At 48.5% G+C, this 22,353-nt stretch overlaps 1 protein-coding gene across 1 annotated transcript; it reads left to right on the top strand.

Moving 5' to 3' along the window:
- Positions 1-10,907: 10,907 nt before the first annotated feature.
- NPTX2 (neuronal pentraxin 2) lies at positions 10,908-22,063 on the top strand. The gene is made up of 5 exons (XM_055341208.1): positions 10,908-11,464; positions 13,059-13,275; positions 17,830-18,074; positions 19,510-19,689; positions 20,615-22,063. The coding sequence occupies exons 1-5, from the start codon at positions 11,030-11,032 to the stop codon at positions 20,840-20,842; spliced, it is 1,305 nt and encodes a 434-aa protein (XP_055197183.1). The 5' UTR covers positions 10,908-11,029; the 3' UTR covers positions 20,843-22,063.
- The last annotated feature ends 290 nt before the right edge of the window (positions 22,064-22,353 follow it).

Below are 22,353 nucleotides of genomic sequence, written 5' to 3' on the forward strand. Positions count from 1 at the left end.
ACCTAAAAAATAAATAACTGTAGCCCACAGATGGAACATAGAAAAGGTAATATAATTGATCTTTGATATATCCTTGAAGATGAGATGGAGAGAGAAGTAATCAAGGTGAGATGGTTATTATGCTGGGTGAGAAGTCAGAAGTTTTTGTTTGAACTGTACCAAAGTTAACTATGCAACTTTAGGTTAGCTTCTTTATTTTTTTTTGGACCTCAATATTTTCAATAGTGAAATCTGGGAGTTGTTCTAAAGGACACCTGAAGTTCTCTTTAACTATCACCTTTTTTGATTCTGGGTAAATTTTGGTGACAGGAAAGGGAAAAGAAAGGATGCATTCATTATCAGATCCTCACATATGCCTAGTATCCATTCATCTTCTCCCTTCTTAGTGTAACGAGTGTGAGCAATCTGAGCTCAACAGAGTTAGGTAACTTGGTTATTTGGACCAATCCTCTCATTGAAAACAACTAAAAGTTGGATTTTTAAAAATTCCTTAAAAACACCAAAGACCCTGACAAGGCTGTATGGAATTACTAGGTAAATCAAGAACTTAGAAAAATAAGAAGTAGACTGAGGCCACACTTGCCTGTCCAGGGAGTTGATTTATTATTGGCCTAGATCCCAAAAGATAGGGATGTTCCAGTGACTGAGAATTTGATGACATAATTTATCTTCATCCAATGTATGGGATAATGACCTAAGGAACAGGATCCATTTCCACAATGAATTTCTTATTTAATATTAGTTATGTTCAAGGATTGGATGTTCTGTCTGGAACAAAAACTGTCATTATATAACAGGGCTCAAGCTGAGCTTTTAGATCATCAAACTGCTTGACATGACCTCTAAGTTCTTGTTTCACAGCCAGAAATTCTTAAACCATATTCCCTAGTCTTTCCACAGGTACTAGAAAAGACGCAATTTCTCTAGCCAGGCCATTCCCATCATTCTGCCATTTACTTTCCCAGTTGCTTTCATTTCTTCCAACAATAAGGCATATTGTGAAACTGAGTTTCAGTATCATTCTTTTCCAAACCGTCAGCTCAGATACTAATCATGAAACAGATCAATGTGCTAGTTCTTCACAAAGCATTTGTTTTAGATTTGATAAAATAGCCTCCTAAAGGCATGAGCTTATGATGATGATGAATGATTCAACAAAACTTCCTTGGCATCACTTCTATCTTCCAATTGTCAATATTGGCCCACAGGGGTAGGGAGGTCATATGAATAACTCCCAGGTCAACCCAAAGATTGTCTAAGTGTTGTGCCTAGAGTAAACCTTATAGCTCTAGAATTATGGTGACCAGGATATAAGCAATGCTGGAGGTAAATGTTCTTATTCTTTTGCTTTGTGTTTCCAAGATTTCATTTACAATGTCTGTTACACGTACATCTATGTGTCTTGGATGGTAACTGAGGTTCGATAAGGTGTGTTAATTGCAATGATGTAGAAAGAATAGTTGAGGCTTATTCTAGTGGGAAAGCCTTTTTAGGCCTGTTCTGTTTTCTGCTCCTTCTCCTCAAAGGATGCCCTTTTAAAGTTTTTATTCTCTGGATCGAGGCTATTTTTCCATTCTCTAATTCCCCAAGAGGGAGTCAAAGTTGCGAGGACTTCAGTTTCTGTTGTTTTTCTTGGACTCAAATATTTCCAATATATAGTTAAAACTGCAATATAGTAGTCTCACCTATAGTTTTCAGAAGCAAATTAAGCTATCAATAAACCTTCTAGATCAAGAAATTAGGAATCTTTTACTCCAAATCGGTATGCTACCTATTTATGGGAATGATGTTTTGTGAGGCATATAGCCCCTCTACCACAACACGTTTCTTTTTTTTTTTTAAGATTTTATTTATTCATTAATGAAAGACACACACACACACACACAGAGAGAGAGAATGAGAGAGAGAGAGGAGAGAGAGGAGAGAGGCAGAGACATAGGCAGAGGGAGAGACGCAGGGAGCCCCACGTGGGACTCTATCCTGGGACTCCAGGATCACGCCCTGAGCCAAAGATAGATGCTTAATGCTGAGCCATCCAGGCATCCCCCAACAACACATCTTTCACAGTAAATACTGAGCATTTACAATCTGCCAGGCACTATTCTAGAGTTGGAGACAGAAGTAAATAAAAACAAACAAAAAAAGAAGTAAATAAAAACAAAGTATTTATCCCTTATCATTATCAGTTGAGATAATATTTCCTGGCCAGTTTACTCTGTGAGTATAATCTTCAAGACGTGAAGCATTGTGAATTATATTCATGTAATAATTTGAGGATTAACAGTGATCTCAATTTTAGAGGAAATTGTAGTCTCCACACCTCACTACCGACCCTACCATATCACCTAGTAAACACATATATTCTTTATATTTCTTGTCTTAGGTGCTTTCCAAACCAGGACTCATGCTACTTTTTATTTGTTTAAAAATAAATATTAAACATCAAAACATGAGCTGCAGTTTCAAGTAGCATACTCAATGCATATTTATTTTGTTATAGGGTTTGGAAATAGAATTCTTTTTAGTGCCAAAATAGCAAACAAAAATATAAAACACAGTAAAAAGAATGAAGTCTAAGTTTTGACCTAAAATGCTACACATTGACTCCGATTCTTTTTGCTTTCATATGCCATGAGAGGTTTTTTCTTTTGGCATTAAATTGACCTTATCTGTCAAATCCAAAGACTCAAGGCTGCAATACAGCATTACGCCTTTGTTCTCATAACCCTTTTACTACCTTATGTAGTTTTCAGGAAGCTAGACTTAAAAACCAATCATAGCACAATAGCTTTCCACCAAAGATTTTTCCTTCATTTTAAGAGTTTTTATTTTTTATTATTTTTTTAAAGATTTATTTATTTATTTATTCATAGAGACACAGAGAGAAAGAGAGGCAGAGACATAGGCAGAGGGAGAAGCAGGCTCCGTTCAGGGAGCCTGACGTGGGACTCGATCCTGGGCCTCCAAGATCACACCCCAGGCTGCAGGCGGCGCTAAACCGCTGTGCCACAGGGGCTGCCCCATTTTAAGAGTTTTTAAATATTTTGTAATGAATTCCAACTGGGATTCATTTGAGTTGGGCAGTGAAATAAAGATCACTTAACTGGATCTTCTTGAAGAGGAAAAAAAAAAACCTTCGTAGAATTTATTTATTTAGGCTGCTATGCTTTTTTGTTTTTGTTTTTGTTTTTTTTTAGGCTGCTATGTTTAAGGGAAATATTCTCCATCTCCTTCCACTCAGATGGGCTATTCATTAGCTAGACTGAATCACATAGCAAAAGAAGAAAGAATCTGGTTGGAATAAGCTGCCACCTCTGCAACAAAAGCAGCCAATGTACATGAAGGGTTCAATTCACTTCATGTGGTCTAGGGCTGAGTGGAGATGGCAATGGGATATCTGGAACATGGATGAACATATTTTCTGATAGAGGGTGGTAATAGTACAGTTCCTCTCTGATTAGCAATCTAAAACATGCAGTCTCTTTGCACCTTTCATTTAGCAAAGGAGAGGCTGTTCCAGGTATGAACATCAAGATTCCAGGGGGAATAAATAATTCAGCTGAAATGAAAGAGGCAATAAGAATTTTAGCTCAAAGCTCAAGGAAGCACTGCACCTAGCATGTTGAGAATCAACAACACTGGAGAACTTGTTTTAGCTCTGACCTCCTATTATCAATTGCTCTTAGGGCTCAGAACATCTGATAGTGCCAGGAGAGAGGTTCATTCTTTTAAATTTCACCTTAACCCCCACCAAGTGGTGTTATACAGCCAGCAGAAAAAAATGCTAACCCTCCCTCCACCATTTCTGTAACACTTCCATCTGGGTATCCATCTGGGAGAATTTCAGAAAGTCTGGAATGTGTAGACATTTCAGATACAAATTCCCACTTTCCTTTTGCTCAATTAAAAACTGAACATTGTTACTACTTACACTTTGTTCATTCTTGCAAGTAGCTACTCTGGTCACCTGGCCAAAATAATGACCCTGTCTTTCCCTATGGAGGCTACGTGAATGATATCTACCAGAAACAAGATAAATTTATCCTAAGGTATCCTTGGAAACAGAGAACAGATTTGAACAAAGGACTAAAAGTCAGACATTACTAACTTATGTTTTTCTCCAATGGCTTTGACTTTTCCTTCTCTTGTCTGCTCCTTCAGATACCCAACACTTCCTATCAAGTACACCTTCCACATGGGATCCCTGGGTGGCACAGCGGTTTGGCGCCTGCCTTTGGCCCAGGGCGCGATCCTGGAGGCCCAGGATCGAATCCCACATCGGGCTCCCGGTGCATGGAGCCTGCTTCTCCCTCTGCCTGTGTCTCTGCAACCCCCCCCCCTCTCTGTGACTATCATAAATAAATAAATTTATAAAAAAAAGTACACCTTCCACGATATCTTCTAAGGGCCAATTTGATTCCCAACTTCTCCATGAAGATGTCCCCTGCCAATCTAACACAGTGACTTTCTTCCTGCAAAATCGTAAAACAAACCACACATTGAGCAAAATCTTGTTTCTCTCCCACAGCACTATCACTGTTGTGCATATCCAACAAGATATTTTTTGAAAAGAGAATGTATATTAGACCTAGGTGTTGTTCTCAAGGAGCTTGTAGTCCAGCAGAGAAAATAATTATAATACAGACAAAAATAGTAAAAGAAATAAAGAATGCAAAGATAAACTACTGTTCTTCACTATTTCACTTTGGATTGAGCAAAATCAGAGTAAACTTCATGAAGAAGGTAATGTGTGCACAGCTGTGAAGGATGAATGGGTTATGTGGTTCTAGAATTGGCAGAAAGGTCATCTGACATAGGAAACCATGTGGGCTCCAAATCTAGAGAATGGAAAGTGTGGATAGTGTGTGAAAAGCACCAAATAGTTTCCTGGGATTAGCATGAAGTGATCAAGGAAGATAGCAGAAAATGAGGTTGGATAGGAAACTGGGGGGCACATAATGGAGACTGAAGAGTTTACAAATTTGCGTTCGGAAACACAGAGGTCTTCTGAGTAGAGAAGCTAAATGCTTCACGACTGTGCTTCAGGAAAGGTGACCTGGCAACACAATGTATGCTGAAATGGAGATGAAAGAGTTGGAGGATCTAGCTAGGAAGCCGTTGTATAGTTTAGAACAGGAGCGATGAGGTTGTAGCAGTGAATGTAGAGCTGACATACTGTAGAAGGACACCTGGAACTTAGACACTGACTAGAATTTGAATGGACTTGGAGGGTGGGAGAGGAGACATAGGTAACTCCAAAGTTTTCACTTCGGATGACTTGGAAAGCACTGATACATCACAACAGGGAATACAGGAGGAAGGAAAGAGGGATGATGAAGAGAACACTGAATTTAGTTGAGGACATGTTGAGTTAGAAGTGGTGGTAGTATTTTCTTGACATGTCCAGCATGCAATTGATTTTGTTCTGGAGCTCTGTACAGATCAGAGACAGAGTTACTAACCTAGAGATCATAGCTAAAAGCATAAAACTTGTTAAGGTAGAGAGAATAGTGAGAGAAAGGAGAGAGAGAAGACAACTCAACTTTGGGCACATGTATTGAGGGAGTAGGTAATGGAAAAAGACCCAGGGAAGAAAGGAAGGAAGGAAGGAAGGAAGGAAAGAAAGAAGGAAGGAAAGAAGGCGGGAAGAAAGGAAGGAAGGAAGGAAGAAGGAAAGAAGGAAGGAAAGAAGGCAGGCAGGCACGCTCTGAAAACAAAGAAGAAATCCAGAAAAACACAATATTATAGAAACCTACAATGGAAAAGTTTTAATAATTAAAAAAAAAAGCCGTAGCTGAGCAGCCCAGGTGGCTCAGTGGTTTCGTGCCACCTTCAGCCCCGGGCGTGATTCTGGAGACCTGGGATCGAGTCCCACATTGGGTTCCCTGCATGGAGCCTGCTTCTCCCTCTGCCTGTGTGTGTCTCTGTGTCTCTCTCTCATGAATAAATAAATAAAATCTTAAAAAAAAAAAAAGCCGTAGCCAACAATGTTGAAAGCTGTAATGAGTTCCAGGAGTATTATAGAAAAATGGATGTTGGATCTGGTGTGGCAAATTATTAATTTTTAAGAAAGTTGTTTTTGAAGAAGTCAAGCATTTTAAAGGGTTAATGAGTAAAGTAGGGAGTAGTACAGAAGAAAGACCCCTTGATTAGGAACCCAAGAACCTGAGTTCCAGCTTGGTCCTGCTGTTAGGTAGCCATATGACCTTTTACCATCTCATAAGCTGTTTCCTAGTCTTCAAAATTCTATAAAGTCTCTTCTGACTCTCACTGTCAAAGATTTAAGCAAGCTAACCGTGTGCCTAAACTATACGGAAGAGTGAGCTACAAATCTTAATCAGATATAGGTCAATTTCACTACTTGTGAAATTTGTGTAAAAGTGAGGCACTTTCTAAGTATTTCCTAATACAGAATAATTCAAACTATATTCTTCAAGTATTTTCTCCAAGTAAACCTTCCTCTACCCTCCTTCCATCACCAGTCTACTATCCTTTACTTTTAAAAACTGAGCTAAGATAATATCCCTAGTTTATCCAGCAACTTGTTCTATCACTTGAAATCAGAGGGTACCACCAAAAGCCTTTTCTGTTTGTTGAAATCTGTTGGGTAGTATTCACAATCATCTCCAAATCATGGCTTTCCAGCCATGTGATCATATACTTGTACAAGAACACTGCTGGAAACTCAATGTCTCATATCACACATTCCCCAAATTAAACCAGAAATATGTTATTCAAGAAGAACCCAGATGCACTGAAGAAAGAACATTTGCTGCATCTGGGGGCCTCAACTCTATTGAGATCCCATAACAATACAAACTCAGAGTCACTGAAATGTTGACCACAAATCTTTTAGTTGGGTTCAGGCACATGGTCTAGTGATATAAATTATCACTATGATATTGACTGAATCTTATGATTAAAGTTTAAAAATACAAAGCTTTATTTTAATACACACACAGGCACACACACATACACACACAATAGGATAGGATAACTTTCTCTGAGACACCAGCAAATTTTCCTAGAGTTCTCATCCCTTGCCTTTCCTCCAAACAGGTATTCCATTCTTTCTCAAGAGTTCTTGCTTTATTTAATTCCAAATGAATATTGTAGAAAATAAAGGAAAAATTTAAACTTTGTTTCCAAAAGAACTTACACAATTCAGCTCTGAATACAGTGGGGAAAAGGAGAAGAAAAGGACAATTAGCATCTCTTGTGCACCTGCTATATGCCAAACATGTTCACATACATTATCTCACTAAGCTTGACAATAATACTTTGTAGTAAACTTAGCTTTGGAGTTAGAGATAAGAAAAATGAGGCTCAGAGAGGTTAAGCTATCCTCTCAAGGTCAAATGGCAAGTTATAAAACTAGGATTGAAACAAGAGCTGAAACAAGACTCCCAAGCCCAAGCATTTTCCACTCTACCACGCAGTGAGTTCAGTTTAGTGAAAAATTCACTCTTGAAAAGGTCTTAGCATTTTAGGCATTAAAGAGTATTTGTTACAATTCACTAGAGCCTCCAAATTCTGTTGTATCTGCACTGAATCCTACAAAAAAAGAAAAAGAAAAAAACAAACAAAAACACCCCCAAAACATCACATTCTTAGTTCTCCTCCCAATTGAAATTCAGCAGTGAGGCCAGTTCCTGAGTCATGTTCGCAAAAAGCTGTCCTTGGATTCTGTTACTGAGCTCACACCCCCATTCTTGACTTCCCAAGTGGCACTGAGAAAGAGGAGGAAGAAATGTAAGAAAGTATAAGATGGGATCCTCTGACACCATGGTGGAAATTAGCACATTTCCCAGAAGACCAAGATAAAAATGCATGTGAGAAGAACAAGGGAACCAAACAGATGGGGCAATAAAATGGAGGCGGAATGAGCTCATCAGGATTTCCAGCACACGGCTGAAGTCCATACTGGGCTCGCAGCTGACCTGAGAGCCAGGAGACATAGTGAATGAGTGGGTGGTTACTATGCTGCAGCATCAGTTACACTAAAGAGATTAGGTGGAGCTGATTCACTGCTGCAGATCTGCACGACTTTTCAAGTGGAGGAAAATCTGTGGGCCCTGGTCTCTGCCACTCATAGAACAGTCCTTATGGATAGTGTGAGTCAGATATATAGCATCCTTCAGGTAGGCAATGTTGTGCTGTGAGTAAACCGAGGGCAAGCTTTCCTGTCTCAGGAGCAGGTCTCAACCACAGCTACCGGGCATATTTGTGTGAAGGTTTACCTTCACAAACACCCTACCTTCCCAAACTCATCCTTGGCTACAGGTGGTTCATTAACACAAAGGACAAGGCTCCAGAATATTCGTCACATGGAACAGTGCTTTTTTTTTTTCAAGCTATCAGCTCTTGAGCATAACCAGAAGGGGTCTTTGAAGAGTCTAGTCTATGCTCCTTATGTCATACACAGGAAACTGAAGTCCAAGGAAGAGAAATGACTTGCCCCAAATCACCCGGCTAGTGACAGAGTTGGCACTAAGACTCAGTCCCTCTGTTTCTAAGCCAACAGACTTTTCCCCTGTGCTAGGAAAACAAAATCAAACCCTAAATAGCATATAATACCCTTGTGAACTAAGCCCTCTAATTATACTGCCTCCAAAGGAAATAACATCTTTTAAAATGCCTCGGTCTCTCCATCTTGGGCAATTTCACTGATCATTTCTCATATTAGAATCTCTTTTGAGCAATTTAAGAGTAATTATTTTGGGATATCTGCTTTGTTATTTTTATATCTTCTTATATGCTTTCTTTGTTCAGGAGAAAATTAGAATTCTGGAAATACACTTGACTATTTATTAAAGGAAGGAGCATCTATTTCAAGTGGTTGCAAGTATCAATGTATCAGTCTGCGTCAAGAATGGATATTTGGAAGAACGTAGGCTATGCTACTCTGTTTCTATATCCAGTTAAGAGCCACCTAGGTAAAAAAAAAAAAAAAAAAGATCCACCTAGGTCTCAGTTAAAAAATAAAAAACAAAAAACAAACAAAAACAAACTACATCAACCTATGAGTGAAAACTGAAAAGTCAAATCTTCATCTGGGTAAATCTGAACATGTCTGGATTTAGTGCCTTACGGGATCATCAAAAATGCAATATTTTATAACATACTCTGCAACCTTACTGCCTTCATTATTTTGCAATCTGTGGATATATGGGCTCATGGGAACTTTTGGAGTTTTCAAGGAGCTGAAATGAGGTAGGAGGAATGAGCCTGTTCAAGGTCATACATACTACGCAAAGCTGATATATTTCCTGGTGATAGGGACCAACAGTGGCCTTAGCCCATTACCCACTCCCCCTCATCCCCACCTCATACCTTTCCTGAACAAATATTCGAATATTCTTACCTGAACCACCATCACTTCCATTGTCCTCTGCCTTGGGTGTTGTGTAGACCGGATTTTCTATCTCTAATGTTTATCCACGGGGAGATTTTTCACGAATAGAACTTTTCTTCTAATTTAGTAAACGTTGTCCTTGAAAACCCCACAAGTATTTACATAACAGTAGCTATTGTTTTGAAGTGCAAACAGGTCAAAATTTGGTTTCTGGAGATTAATCACTGTGGTCTATTTTATATTATCATAATAATTTCATTTATTTTGATACGATTTGTTTTCAGAATCAACCTCGGCTTCTGTGCTCAAGCGACAAATCCATTTGTTCCTGGGATAATGGATAAGGTGATTAATGACCTTGCAAACAGGATTTCTGAAAAACACAGAGGGGAAAAAAAAAAATAAAGTTTCCATTTAGAATGTGCAAGTCAACCAGCTCAGTCTGTAGCTGTGCATCAAAATCTCTCCGAACTTGTTGGCAAGCCACCGCCAAGATTTTTCACGCAAACCTGCCCCTGCCTTTCGGGGTTTCCGTCCATATCTGGGCTCTCCAAGAACGTGGGGACAGGGGCCTCGCCTTGGGAAACCGGACCTTCGAGCGGCGAGCTCTCGAGGGTGGGGCCCTGCTTTACAGCGCGGGAGCACAGCGAGGGCCGCGCTCAAGGAGCCCCCGGGGCACAGGGCTCGCAGGGCAAGGTCAGCACCTGCCGGGCTGCCGGCCGCCCAGCCCTGGACAGCTCCGCGGGCGTCCGCGTGACTTGGGCCGCCCCGCCCCGCCCCGCCCCGCCCAAGTCTCCCCAGGTGGGGGCGGTGTGCGCGCGAGGCAGTGCGGGCGCCCCCTCCGCGCGTTTCCGGTCCCGCCGCCCCCGGCCGCCGGGGAGGGCTTCTCAGGGCGGCGGGAGACCGGGAGGCGGACGTGCACGCGGCGGGCGCGCCCCGGGGCGGGGGCGGGGGGCGGGGGGGGCGGCCGTCGTGCGTCCCCTTCCCGCCTTCGCGGCGAGGCGGCGGGCGCGGTCCTGCCAAGGAGGCCCGCGCGGCCCGCGGGGGGCTCTCGACGGCAGCCGCGAGTTCGAGGTCCTCTGGGCTGCCCCCCACTCTTCTCACTCGGGAGTGAGTGAAGCGAGGCCTGGCGCCGCTCCAGACGCCGCTCCGGGAAAGCCGCCGCTTCTCCTCAGACCGCGACGCTCGCGTCCTCGGGGGGGTCCGAGGGACACCTGGACACGCCGGCCGAGGCTCGAGAAGGCACCCGGGGCGGCTCCGCTAGCATTATTATTTTTTTCTTTTTCCCTCCGTGCTCTCTTCCTGGGGAGCCCGGGGAGCCGGGACCCCGCGCTCGCGCCCCCGGCTCCGGCCCACACACGCGCCCGCCCGCCCGCCAGCCGAGAGAGGGCGCCCCCGCCCCGCCCCCTCGCTGACGCGCGCCCAGCCGGGCCAATCAGAGCTCGCGGCGCTGCGCCCCACGCGCCGGCCCCCCCCACCCCCAGCTTAAGAAAGGGCGCGCGGGCCCGTTCGGACCGGAGCGCTGCGCCGGGCGGGCTACGTGAGGGCGGCGGCTCCCGCGCTGGGGCTGCCCTCGAGCTGCGCGCCCCGCCGCAGCCCGCAGAGGAGCCGCCTACGCCGCGCGCCCCGACGGCACCCGCCGGCCGATGCTGGAGTGAGCGCTGCGGCGGGGGGATGCTGGTGCTGCTGGCCGCCGGCGTGGCGCTCGCCGTGGCCGTGGCCGCCGCCGCCGCCCAGGACGGCCCGGCGCCCGGCAGCCGCTTCGTGTGCACCGCGCTGCCCCCGGAGGCGGCGCGCGCCGGCTGCCCGTTGCCCGCGATGCCCATGCAGGGCGGCGCGCTGAGCCCCGAGGAGGAGCTGCGGGCCGCGGTGTTGCAGCTGCGCGAAACCGTCGTGCAGCAGAAGGAGACGCTGGGCGCGCAGCGCGAGGCCATCCGCGAGCTCACGGGCAAGCTGGCGCGCTGCGAGGGGCTGGCGGGCGGCAAGGCGCCGGGGCGGGCGGCCACGGGCAAGGACACCATGGGCGATCTGCCGCGGGACCCGGGCCACGTCGTGGAGCAGCTCAGCCGCTCGCTGCAGACCCTCAAGGACCGCCTGGAGAGCCTCGAGGTAGCCGGGTGCGGGGATGGGAGGTGGGGAGGGTCCGAGGCGCGGGGCGGAGATGGGGCGCGTGGTCCTGCCCGCCAGGCGGTGCCGGCCACAGGCGAGCCGGTCTTGGGGTCAGGCGGTTTCTCGGCCGGGCTCCAGAACTCACTGGCGGGGCTCACATCCCGCCCCCACCGTGCCTCTTGCTGGACGGAAAGGGTTAAGCGTGCCCCCACCCCCGGACTGGCCGCCGAGTGGCCGGTCGCTCCCCGAGGTCCGGGTGAGCGGACCGGGACGGCCTCTTCTCCCTTCGGGGAAATCTCCCCGTCCCCCGGGGCCGGACGCGCTCCCGGAGGCTGTGCCGGGTGACCAGAGGCCGCCGCGTGCGGTCAGCTGCCCCCGGCGTCCCGTGTTTCCTTTAATAAATCAGGTCGGGCTGGACCCGAGGCGGCTGAGACCAGAGGGTCTCGGCGGGAAGGCGAGCGCGGGCGGGTCCCGGGCCACACACTGGTGGGCGCCTTGATGGGAAGCTGGTTTTAACTTCAAAGCCTCTCTGTCCGCCAGTCGCGCGGTTCTTAAGGTGCCCTTACAGGCTGCTTTGGGGGAAGGGACCTCATTCCGTTTCCCTCTTGGAAGGTGTATGCAGTTTGGAACTTTGCAAGAGAAATCCTCATTTAACTTCCATCTGTACTTTCGAGCCCTTTTTAAGAAGCGGGGACGTTTCTGTCAAAAACGTTTACCAAAATGCTTCATTAGCAAAACTAGGTTTCAATTACAGGTGGTGATTATTGCGAAATTATTTGAGGATTTCCTGTGGCATGAAGGCTAAATACAGTATTTCCAGCATCTGTATATTGCTTGAATCCTCATGATTAATAGCAGCTAACATTTCTAGTTTACTAAATATACAGCAGGCGTGTTATCTAATTTTAACCCTTGCAGCAGTCTTTTGAGGCAGATCCTCTTAACTGCACTTTACAATTTGGAATGCTTAGGGGGGGGGGGGGGGTGTGAATAGCTTGCCAAGGATTCATGGTGAGGCAGTGGCAGACTGCCTCCAGAGCCAGCATGATGGTCGAGGAGTAAAAGACATAGGAAGTGAGGATTTAGAAACAGCATTCAAAGCAGAGATTCCTGGAATTCAGAACTGTCGTGTTTTAGGTCTCTCATTTCTCAGTAACATCTCTGCAAGCGTAGTTATTCACCTTTGTGCCATATCAGGGCTCGGGGGCTGTTTTCACATCTAGATGGAAGCTTTGAGTACCATTTGGTTAACTGTTTTGTTGTTGTTGTTGTTGTTTTTTAATCTCAACTGTGTTGTCTTTACCCGAGAATGATAGTGCTTAAATTTTTTACTTTTTATCAAGGGAAGGAAAATGAAATTCATAAGTTTCAGATATTGCCACAAAGTAATTGTTGTTTGACTTTGAAATCCTTCCCGTACAAACAAGAAAAAAGCATCAATGTAGTGCTCCCCTTCGTGCCTACAGCACGATTTAGTACTCCCGTTCTGGAAGCTTCTCCCTGGTGTGGTTGGGCTTTCAGAGCTACATTTCACAATTTCTTTCTAAATGGCCTTAATACTTCTCCCTTATGTGTCCCTCTCCCCATGTAAAAGCACCAGCTCCGAGTGAACGTGTCCAATGCAGTGCTGCCCAGCGACTTCCGAGAGGTGCTCCAGCAGCGGCTGGGGGAGCTGGAGAGGCAGCTGCTGCGCAAAGTGGCGGAGCTAGAGGATGAGAAGTCCCTGCTCCACAATGAGACCTCCGCTCACCGACAGAAAACTGAGAGTGCCCTGAATGCTCTGCTGCAGAGGGTGACGGAGCTGGAGCGGGGTGAGTTCTGGGTGAGCTCCTCTGTTGCCCTCTGGCTGGTGTCCCTCCCAGCCCCCCACCCCATTGTCTTGGTGTTGGGCTGCAGTGTGAGCGCCAAATAGGCAGCAGCAGAGAAGGGGGAATGGTGGGGGTGGCCTTACAGACTGGCCGCTAGGGCCCTTGGGAGTCATGACCCCTGCTTGCTGACTCTTGGCACTCAGCTCTGCTGCTGTTCGCTGGGACCAGCTCTGAGGCTGCTCTTGGGTCCGCTCTGAACCTCCCTGTCCTAGGTGCGGAAAACCACAGCGTTCCTTACCAGTCCGGCAGCTCTCCACTTTGCCTTCTCTGCTTTTCAAATCAAGTGTTGCTTTTTCAGCTTGAAGCATCTCCCGGACGCAGAGGTTTAGGGTTTCTGCCTTATAGTTGCCCAGCTTAACGGCCAGGTCGACACATCTTCCGACTTGGACACCCTAAGGGGCCTATTGTTGCTGGGAGTGGCCTGGCTTCCATCCCTTGCAGGCAGACCCAGGGGGTGTCTGCAGGGACATGGCACCTTGTGGAGGTGACTTGTGGCTGTTTGAACAAACAATAAGCATGATTGAGGATGGTCCTCTCAGGAATGAGACCCAACCACAGCCCGCTGGTGTTATCCACGGGAAAGCCAGTGCCCTCAGGACCAACTTGGACAAACAACCTAACCCCGCCCTCCTGCCTTGTGGACCTTTCAGCCACTTTTTAGCTAGTCCTGGAAGTGGATTCTGAGTATCACACTATGGTGGGTAAGTTCCTTCCACAGGACACAGGAAAGGAGGGATCAAAGGGCCCTAAGTAATCCACACTGCATCGTCAACCCCCTAGACTGCCAGGTGGCCCAGGAGTGAAGTTTTAAATTTGCTGGTAGTGGCTATGAGATTGTAATCTTTTCAGATTCACCAACGTGACAAAGACAGTTTCTCATTACTCTATTTTATGAACTGATAGGAGAATGTCCAGTTAGGCCTTTAGTGATGCCTGCAGAGGACAGCCAGATGATCAGAGGGAAGGTATTTCTGTTCCATTTTAGAGCAGCTCCCCAGAAGTCACAGGGTCTCCTTCATTACTTTCCTGTTTTCTTCCTCCAGAAAAGTTTCTTCTTCCTTCCTTGTCCTTCTCAGAAAGGGGTGGGTGACTTAGCTGTTAGACTTGGATTCTTGAGTTTCTGAAAAAACGTCCTCTCTGCCTCACCTCCGTTGCTGGGTGACCTCAGGAAACTCATTGTCTCAAGAGCCTTCCCTGAAGGCAGAGCCTTGCAGACAGGAGAACAGAACGGCCGCATCGGGTCCAAGGTGAGGGTGACACTTGCCTTGCCGTTCCCCTGCCTCCCCCACACTGGGGACATGCAGGGGTCCCGAACAGGCACACTACAGTCCCTTAGTATCTTGCCTGGGATAGCTGTAGAATGAAAAGAGAGCTTCACCAGAGAACTTGGTGGCTGTGTACCTTGCTTGGCATGGTGGCTTAATTGCTACCAGGATGTAGGGTTAATAACCTGCTGAGTTAGAGTGGAGTGGTGCCAGGCAGCATGCCAAGCACATCACCCCTGTGAGATAGGGCTTCTCTTATATCTGTTACACAGATGAGAAAAATGCTCCAAAGCTTTCAGCTGGAGGGTGTCCTCTGGGAAGGGGAACCGAGGTGGGGCCTGGGCCGGCAGCTAGTGAGCAGCCACATGGCTTTGACCACGCAGGAGCTGCCACCTTGTGACTGTCCCTCCCATGCCCAGACCGATTCCAGCACCCACACTCTTGATACCTAGGTTTTACAGGGAGCTCTCAGCTCATCTGGCACAGAGAGGCGGTCTGTGGTCTCACTGGGGCCTGGCTCCATAGGCCAGGGCCTCTGACTGGCCTGCTTATGAGCCTCCAGGACCCGGTACTCACCCACCTTGAGAACTCTGGAATCCTTCCGCGTGCTCCATCCAGCCCTGGGATGAGGAAAGTGATCATTTGCCAACCAGTTTGTCTTCTGGGTCATTCTGAGTTTATTTGTGGAGAGAGTAAAGGGATATATAAACTCCCAGCCCCTAAATCTAGACCATGAGTGGAACATACACTGTTCCTCAAAGCATTCTGCGGAGCCCAGAGGAAATGGACCTCAGGCATATGCAAAGTAGGGGGCCTTGGGGACTCTGGCCTCTATCCAGCATCTCCGGCCTGGGAAGCGCCTGTTCTGGGCCAGGCACCAGGCTGTGACTTCCACACTCTGTATCTTCTTGTAACCCTTACAACAACAGTGTGAGGTCAGTATTAGCTATAGATGAAGGACTGAGAGAGCTAAGTGATACATGTATTCACGTGTCCAACAGAGCTGGGGCTGAACTTGGTGGGGACCCCAGAGCATGAGAGGCCCGGGAGCTGCAGCCTGGAGCGGCATGCTAGCTCCAGCCCTGCTGAGCAGGAGGCTCCCCAGAGCCCAGGGTGAGCAGCCAGCGCTGCATGCCGATGCTTGTGCTGCCTGACCCCAGGGGTGCTTGTTTTCTTTGTCCTAGGACCCGGCTCATATGCAGGAGTCTGTAGGTTCCGGGCCAGCTGGCCAGGCACAGCCCACCTTCAAGTTGACATAAACATTGCCACTGAGAAGAGAGAACCCTTTTCTTTTTGGCCCCAGCTGCCCCCCGTTTTCACTTGTCTGCCACCTGCAGCCTCTGATTTATTGGTCAGGCTTTTTAATGCCTTAATTGGTTTTGACGAAGATTCCTCTGAACCTCCAAGCTGTTGGATATAAATAGAGGGCACCAGCTTTCGGGGTGTGGGCCTGTCCTCTGCCCCTTGGCTCTCCCAGGTCTAATTAAACCTATCTGTTGTCACCTAGCTAATGATATTACAGACACCGAGCCTTATTAAATCAGCAGGACTGCCCACCTGCAAGGATAGAAGCCATTTCTCTTTATTAGATAATCATGCCTTCGTGAAGAACATGACCATTTGCAAATTAAATATTAGCAGCCACATGTGGTCGAAAGAGGGACTTCAGCTCCCTGCTCTGTCATTCGTTAGATTTGTGGCCAGGGGTTAGTCACCCCACCTCTCTGAGCCTTGCTGCCTTGGCTATACTGTACAGCCTCCAGGATCAAGGGTGGGGCTTTCTAGTCTCCCTCAGCCTAACATGGGGTCAGTCCCAGCCTGTACCCTGCCAGGTCCCCTGTGGCTCCCCCAGGGTGACCAAGTCTTCCCAGCCTTTGCAAGGTACCCGGTGGCTCTGAAGACTGGGAGGTAGGATGGGCCAGGCAAGACTGTGCACGCAGCAGATATGAGTGAACGGTACCCATGGAACCCAGATTCTAGTATTTCCCTACTGCTTATTTCAGAGAGGTTGAAGGGGTGATGCTGGGCCCTTGGCTTTTCTTTGCGGGTCTTCCTTGGATGGGTGTGAACCGTGGCACCCAAGAGCTTCTCATGTGTTTGTTACTATGAAAGCAAATGAGTTTCTCCACTGCAGTGGAGGAAGGCTCATCCATTCTGGCTTCCATTCTACGGAAGGGGCTGATTCATCCACTCAAGACACAGGCACTTTGGTTCCGTCAGCTCTGGGTTCAGAGAGCCTGCCTGTTTTTCACACTGAGTCCAGCCGGCCCCTCATGGATAGCTGATAAATACTTGTGAACAAGTGAAGGGTGTTTGGGCTCCTTCATCAGAAGCATCTCATTTGGTGTCTCTGCTATGACAGCTCACAGAATCAGGTGATACTCTGCACACTTCAGAATCTATGATAACTGGAGACAGGGAATCGGCTTCCATGTGTTTATTTTTGTTGTTAATTTTGAGCTTAAATCAAAACTACTAAAAATTAACTTAGACTTGTTTAAGAGTATCCGTCGCTTTCAAAGACCATGGAGGCACCATTTAATTGAGGACAGTTGGGGGTGGGAGGCTCAGCTGTCCCAGGTGGGCCCCAAAGGCTCAAGACTCTGACCAGGGTCATTAACCTCCCCAGGAAGGTTACCTCTCTATTTCTCTGCCTCTAACTGGTTCCAAACTGTAGGAAATGCTCAACGGACACAATCTTCTCTTGAGGCAAGGGCAAATTATGTGCAAAGTGGTTCATGGGAGGGATTTTGTCCAAAAAGCCACTTCTGAGTTAGTGTGCAGACACCAATGTGGACTCTGCCTGGGTGGCAGTGGTTCTTTAGGGTGAGAAGTGACAGGGGCTTATAGGCTTGAGTGTGCATTGAGTTCCTGGGTCCCTGCTAAGACTTCCTGCCTCTAAGCTCAATCCAGCGGGACTGTGCCCCTATCCTGGCTAAAGGAGCTGCAGGGGCCAGGATTTCAAGAAAAGAGGTGAAGAAGGGTTTTCTGGCTTAATTTAATCAGAAAGTTAGATCTAGCTTGCCTTACCCCCTTCTTCAAGCTCTCCAGAGCAAGGATGCTCTTGTTAACTCCTAGATTGCAGCACTTTCAACAGGGGCTTCCCAGTAGCTGATGCCCTGTTGCTTGAAGGACCAGCGTGGGGGGAAGTTGGGGTCCCGCTGAGCTGTCGCTTGGGCTGCTCTGGCAGGGAGTAGACTAACCCCCTTGGCCTCTGTTCCCCACCCTCCAGGCAACAGTGCTTTCAAGTCTCCCGATGCATTCAAGGTCTCCCTCCCTCTCCGCACAAACTACCTGTATGGCAAGATCAAGAAAACACTGCCTGAACTGTATGCCTTCACCATTTGCCTGTGGCTGCGATCCAGCGCCTTGCCGGGCATTGGCACCCCGTTCTCTTATGCAGTACCCGGGCAGGCCAATGAGATTGTGCTGATAGAATGGGGTAACAACCCCATTGAGCTGCTCATCAATGACAAGGTGAGGTCTGCTTGGACTGCCACCGGGGTCCCATTGCGGGATGTGATGGCATCTGACTGCCAGCTGTAGGGCTATCCTCCTTGGGGTGGGGACAGCTCTGCACTGACTCAGCCTCACCCTGGCCAGCTGACCAGGTAGGGGGTAGGGGTGGGCATCTATAGCTTATAGAGATCCAAGCTGTGAAGTCTGCCCTGGACCCCGTCTAGCTACCCTTAGTCTGGCCTAGAAGTGGCATGGGGTCCAGGCCAGACATCATGGAAGGAATAGAACTCAGGTCCCTGTGGCTATTCCCAGGGCCATACAGATTAGAGGATCAGATATGTGTGTCTCCCTCTGTGGGATATTTATCAGTGTATCTTTTTGGGTGGTCTATTGAGATAAAATATATATACAGTAAAACTTGAGTTTTTGGTGAACAGTCTGACCAGTTTTTATAGCCACATGTGGTTGTGTGACCACCACAATTAAAATCTGCAAGTGTTTCATTCCTCCCCCTCCCCCCACCAAATCTCCTTGTTCCCCTTTGTAGTCCACTCCTGCTCCTCCTCCACCCATGACAGCCACTCCTCTCTTCTGTCCCTGTAGTCTTGCTTTGACCAGAGTAAATGTCCCTTTCTAACAGACTGGCTGGTCTTGACATTCAAGAGTGTGATCTTCTCAAGGACTCCACCCTGGGCACCTGCAGGACCTCCAGGAGCCCCACTTAAACTTCATTCTGAAGTCAGACTCAGTGTCACCAAACAAATGTGTCCTCACTAGAACCAAGCATCTGCATGGATGCTCCAGTTCCCTGCTGCCTCTATCCTGGCCCCTCACTCTGCTATTTTCCAACTGGCCTGGGTGTAGTTTAAGTGGGAAGTGCTGTGGAATCTCCCTGCTGGGCCCCTTCTAGCGGTGACCATGTCCCAGGGATTGACAATTAACCAGGGATTAATTGTTCTAAATAATGCCCTTGAACACAGCATGGCCCAGAACCTTGTTTTCCTCTTGGGTTAGGTGGCATGTAAACAGCCAGTTCCCCGTGTTGCTAGGACACCAGCAGTAACAACAGGATGGCACCCAGCTGGGCGGGTCTGTAGTACTCCCGGGACTGTGAGCACATGATGTAGGTCAGAGATGCCCTCCCTCTGGTTCTCAATGGGGGTCCCTGTGTGTACCCTCCAGCACACACTCCCACATAATTGCAGGGTTTTGGTCTCCTGCACAGGAGTACATAAACACACAGTCCCAAGCGCCGTGATAGAATTTTAGCCCCTGCCTAGAGTGTAGATGCCTAGTCTGTTTCCCAAGGGACAGATTTGCCTGTGTTGTCCACATAGAGAAGGGGAAACCAGCAGGGGCCCTGCCTAATGGGAGCAGCAGGACCTCCGGGACCTCTGCAGGTCAGACTTCTGGAGACCCTATGGGGCCCTCACCTGCATGTTGCTATCCACAGGTTGCACAGCTGCCCCTGTTTGTCAGTGATGGCAAGTGGCACCATATCTGTATCACCTGGACGACACGGGACGGCATGTGGGAAGCTTTCCAGGATGGGGAGAAACTCGGCACTGGGGAGAACCTGGCTCCCTGGCACCCCATCAAGCCAGGGGGTGTACTGATCCTTGGGCAGGAACAGGTGAGTGCAGGGAGTGTGAGATGGGCGTGCACTAGCCAGCCAAGCCCACAGGGCTGTGCTTGCAGGCTGCCCCTCTTCCCTTCGCCCACCCCACATCCATCTCCTTGTCACTCCCACCCCCCAACCCCCATTCCCCATCCTGCTGTCTGCCTGGCAGATGTGGCTAGTGTGGCTTGAGAGCCCCATGTGCTGACTGTCTTGTGGCCTGAGGGGCAGAGGGTGGGGGACCAGGTTGGTGTGGTGGGTTCAGAGAGATTCCAGAATGGAGTCCAACACAGGTGATGAGGAGTGTCTCTGGGGTCATGCTGTCATGGAGTGACTGGGTTCTCTTCAGACATTTGCCCTCTACCAGGCACAGCATTGATTCAGGGTGCCAGGGGCTGATCTGGCATCTTCCATGAACTGCTGGCTCTGTGTTTTGGGGCACTTAGGGCATACTGTGGGGTGCTCAGCCCTTTGGGCGAGATAGGGGTGGGAAAGTGACTTCAGAAGCTGCCCTCAAGAAACCCCTCTGGGAGACAGAACTGTAAGGAGTTTGTTTGCTCCTGGGCAGGTAAGAGTTGATGTTTCAGCCTGTGTTTGAGATTTGCTGACAGCTGGTTCCCTGCCTCACTTCCCCATTACTTCCTGCCTGGGAGAGGCTGGGAGTCCGGACACCTGGATTTCATGCTAGCTTTGGGACCTTGGGCACATGTCTTTCCACTCTAGCTTTGAGGTGCCCAGAGCTTCAGAATGTGCAGGAAGGAGGTGGGTGTGGGGGTGGGGGAGTGGCCAGCATTGGAGGGAGTTGGGAAACCACCTCAGGCTCCACCTCTCCCTCTATAGTTGGCATCCCTTCCCAGTGGCTGGCCGTTCACAGTCCAGAATTAGCGGGATGTCTGCTTTTTGACCTGCGCCAATGAGGTTCTGTTTCACCTCCTTCTAGGACACTGTTGGGGGCAGGTTCGATGCCACGCAGGCATTCGTGGGGGAGCTCAGCCAGTTCAACATCTGGGACCGCGTCCTTCGTGCACAGGAAATTATCAACATTGCCAACTGTTCCACGAACATGCCCGGCAACATCATACCCTGGGTGGACAACAATGTTGATGTGTTTGGAGGGGCTTCGAAATGGCCTGTGGAGACCTGCGAGGAGCGTCTCCTTGACTTGTAGCTACTTTCTGCTCTGTCTAGGAGGCCAAGGTTGGGCTATTGCCATCGGAAGTGCAAGGCCACCTCCTCCCCCAGTTAAACTGTGTAAAAAGCCCCTGCCAGAATGGGCTGGGGCCCCCAAAGCTCATTCCCAGGGAATCTCAAAGGCCGAGGCTCTGTGGCAGCGCTTGTCACTGGATTCTTTGTTCTTTCCTGAGATTGTGTTGTGGTCAGGGGGGAGGGGGAAGAAGCCTTGAGCTGCAGGTGGGCAAATCTGACTGCCTACTGGGGGAGGGACGGGGGCGCAGGGGGATCGAGGCCCCCAAGGCTCCATGCAGAGCCCCTGAAATTGCTAGTGCACTGTAGCTTTGCCCGCCCTCCTGGATCCCCGATGTCTCGTGTGCACCTTCCATCTGTCGCTTTTAAAGGCTGTGCGGCCATCCTGCTGGAGTATCTGTGTCCCTTGTGTGATAAGTGTACCCTGCTGTCCCCTGAGCACGCAGCAAAGCAGCCCCCGCCGCCCACAGAAGGACTTTTCTCTTGGTGTTCTTTACGCCGTGAGGAACTCTTCCGCTGGAGGATGGAGGAGGGCAGGCTGCCCAGACATGGCCCTGCCTTAGCCAAGGTGGCGGGGGCTGGGAGCAGAACCCATAAGGAGTTCTGGAGGAGGGCCGAGGCAGCTGTCCCTCCCAGTCCGTCACCTCTCCCTCAGACTGATGCTTTGATGGAATCAGCGCTGGGAATGGCTTCTTTGAAAAGCCTCTTTTCTCCACGGTGCCAAAAGTTCAGTTGCAGCTTCTATAACCATTCGATATGGCCAGGGGGGATTTATTTTTTCCCAACAGAGAAGAACAGCCATTAGCAGCCTTCCATTTTTGATGTCTCCCCCCACTGTGAGGAATGTGCTAGTTTTAATTCACGTTGATTCCTGTAAGCATTTGACTGTCTCAAGTATTTCCCCCAGAACTTTTTCAGGAAATGGAAGTCATTTGGCTGATATTTGCTTAATGACTCCAGACTGCTTAAATTATTGGATAGAGATAGTAATTTATTTTAAGGACAAAGTGACAAAGTGGGGAAATTTATAAAGCTAAATATTATATATTTTATTTTTCATACATGTTTGAAGTGCAAATCTGTGGAAATTCCATTTGTAGGACCAAGTTGACATGCCCATCCTAACGTTGTATGCTACAAGAACTCTTCTGATGGTGGAATTTTGATTAAAGTGCAATGGAAGATGCCTCAGTTTCTGTTTGCTCTGTGTCTGGGGCTGAGGGTAGGGGGGTGGGGCACTGCCACAGTTGGCAGGTCTGGCGCCTGTGCCTGGTGGACCCAGGACCACTAGCGGGCTTGGAGGGAGTCCTGCCCTTCCCTCCTCAATGCCAGGCCAGGATCAATGCCAGGCCCAGACTGCAGATGTCCCCCAGGTTCTGCCCAGCCCCCCAGTCTCCAGCCGGCCACTGTCTTCTCAACCAGGAATCACACTTACCTAGATGACACCCCCCTGCCCCAGGCCTGACATCTGTTGGC

Source organism: Nyctereutes procyonoides, unplaced genomic scaffold, assembly GCF_905146905.1.
Source record: "Nyctereutes procyonoides isolate TBG_1078 unplaced genomic scaffold, NYPRO_anot_genome, whole genome shotgun sequence".
NCBI classification, from domain to species: Eukaryota; Metazoa; Chordata; class Mammalia; order Carnivora; family Canidae; genus Nyctereutes; species Nyctereutes procyonoides.

What these genes read in the sequence shown, in the direction of transcription:
- NPTX2 (XM_055341208.1), top strand. Translation starts at nt 11,030, where the DNA reads ATGCTGGTGCTGCTGGCCGCCGGCGTGGCGCTCGCCGTGGCCGTGGCC. An exon ending in ACCGCCTGGAGAGCCTCGAG is followed by an intron (nt 11,465 to 13,058) that starts GTAGCCGGGTGC and finishes CCCATGTAAAAG; the next exon opens with CACCAGCTCCGAGTGAACGT. An exon ending in TGATCCTTGGGCAGGAACAG is followed by an intron (nt 19,690 to 20,614) that starts GTGAGTGCAGGG and finishes ACCTCCTTCTAG; the next exon opens with GACACTGTTGGGGGCAGGTT.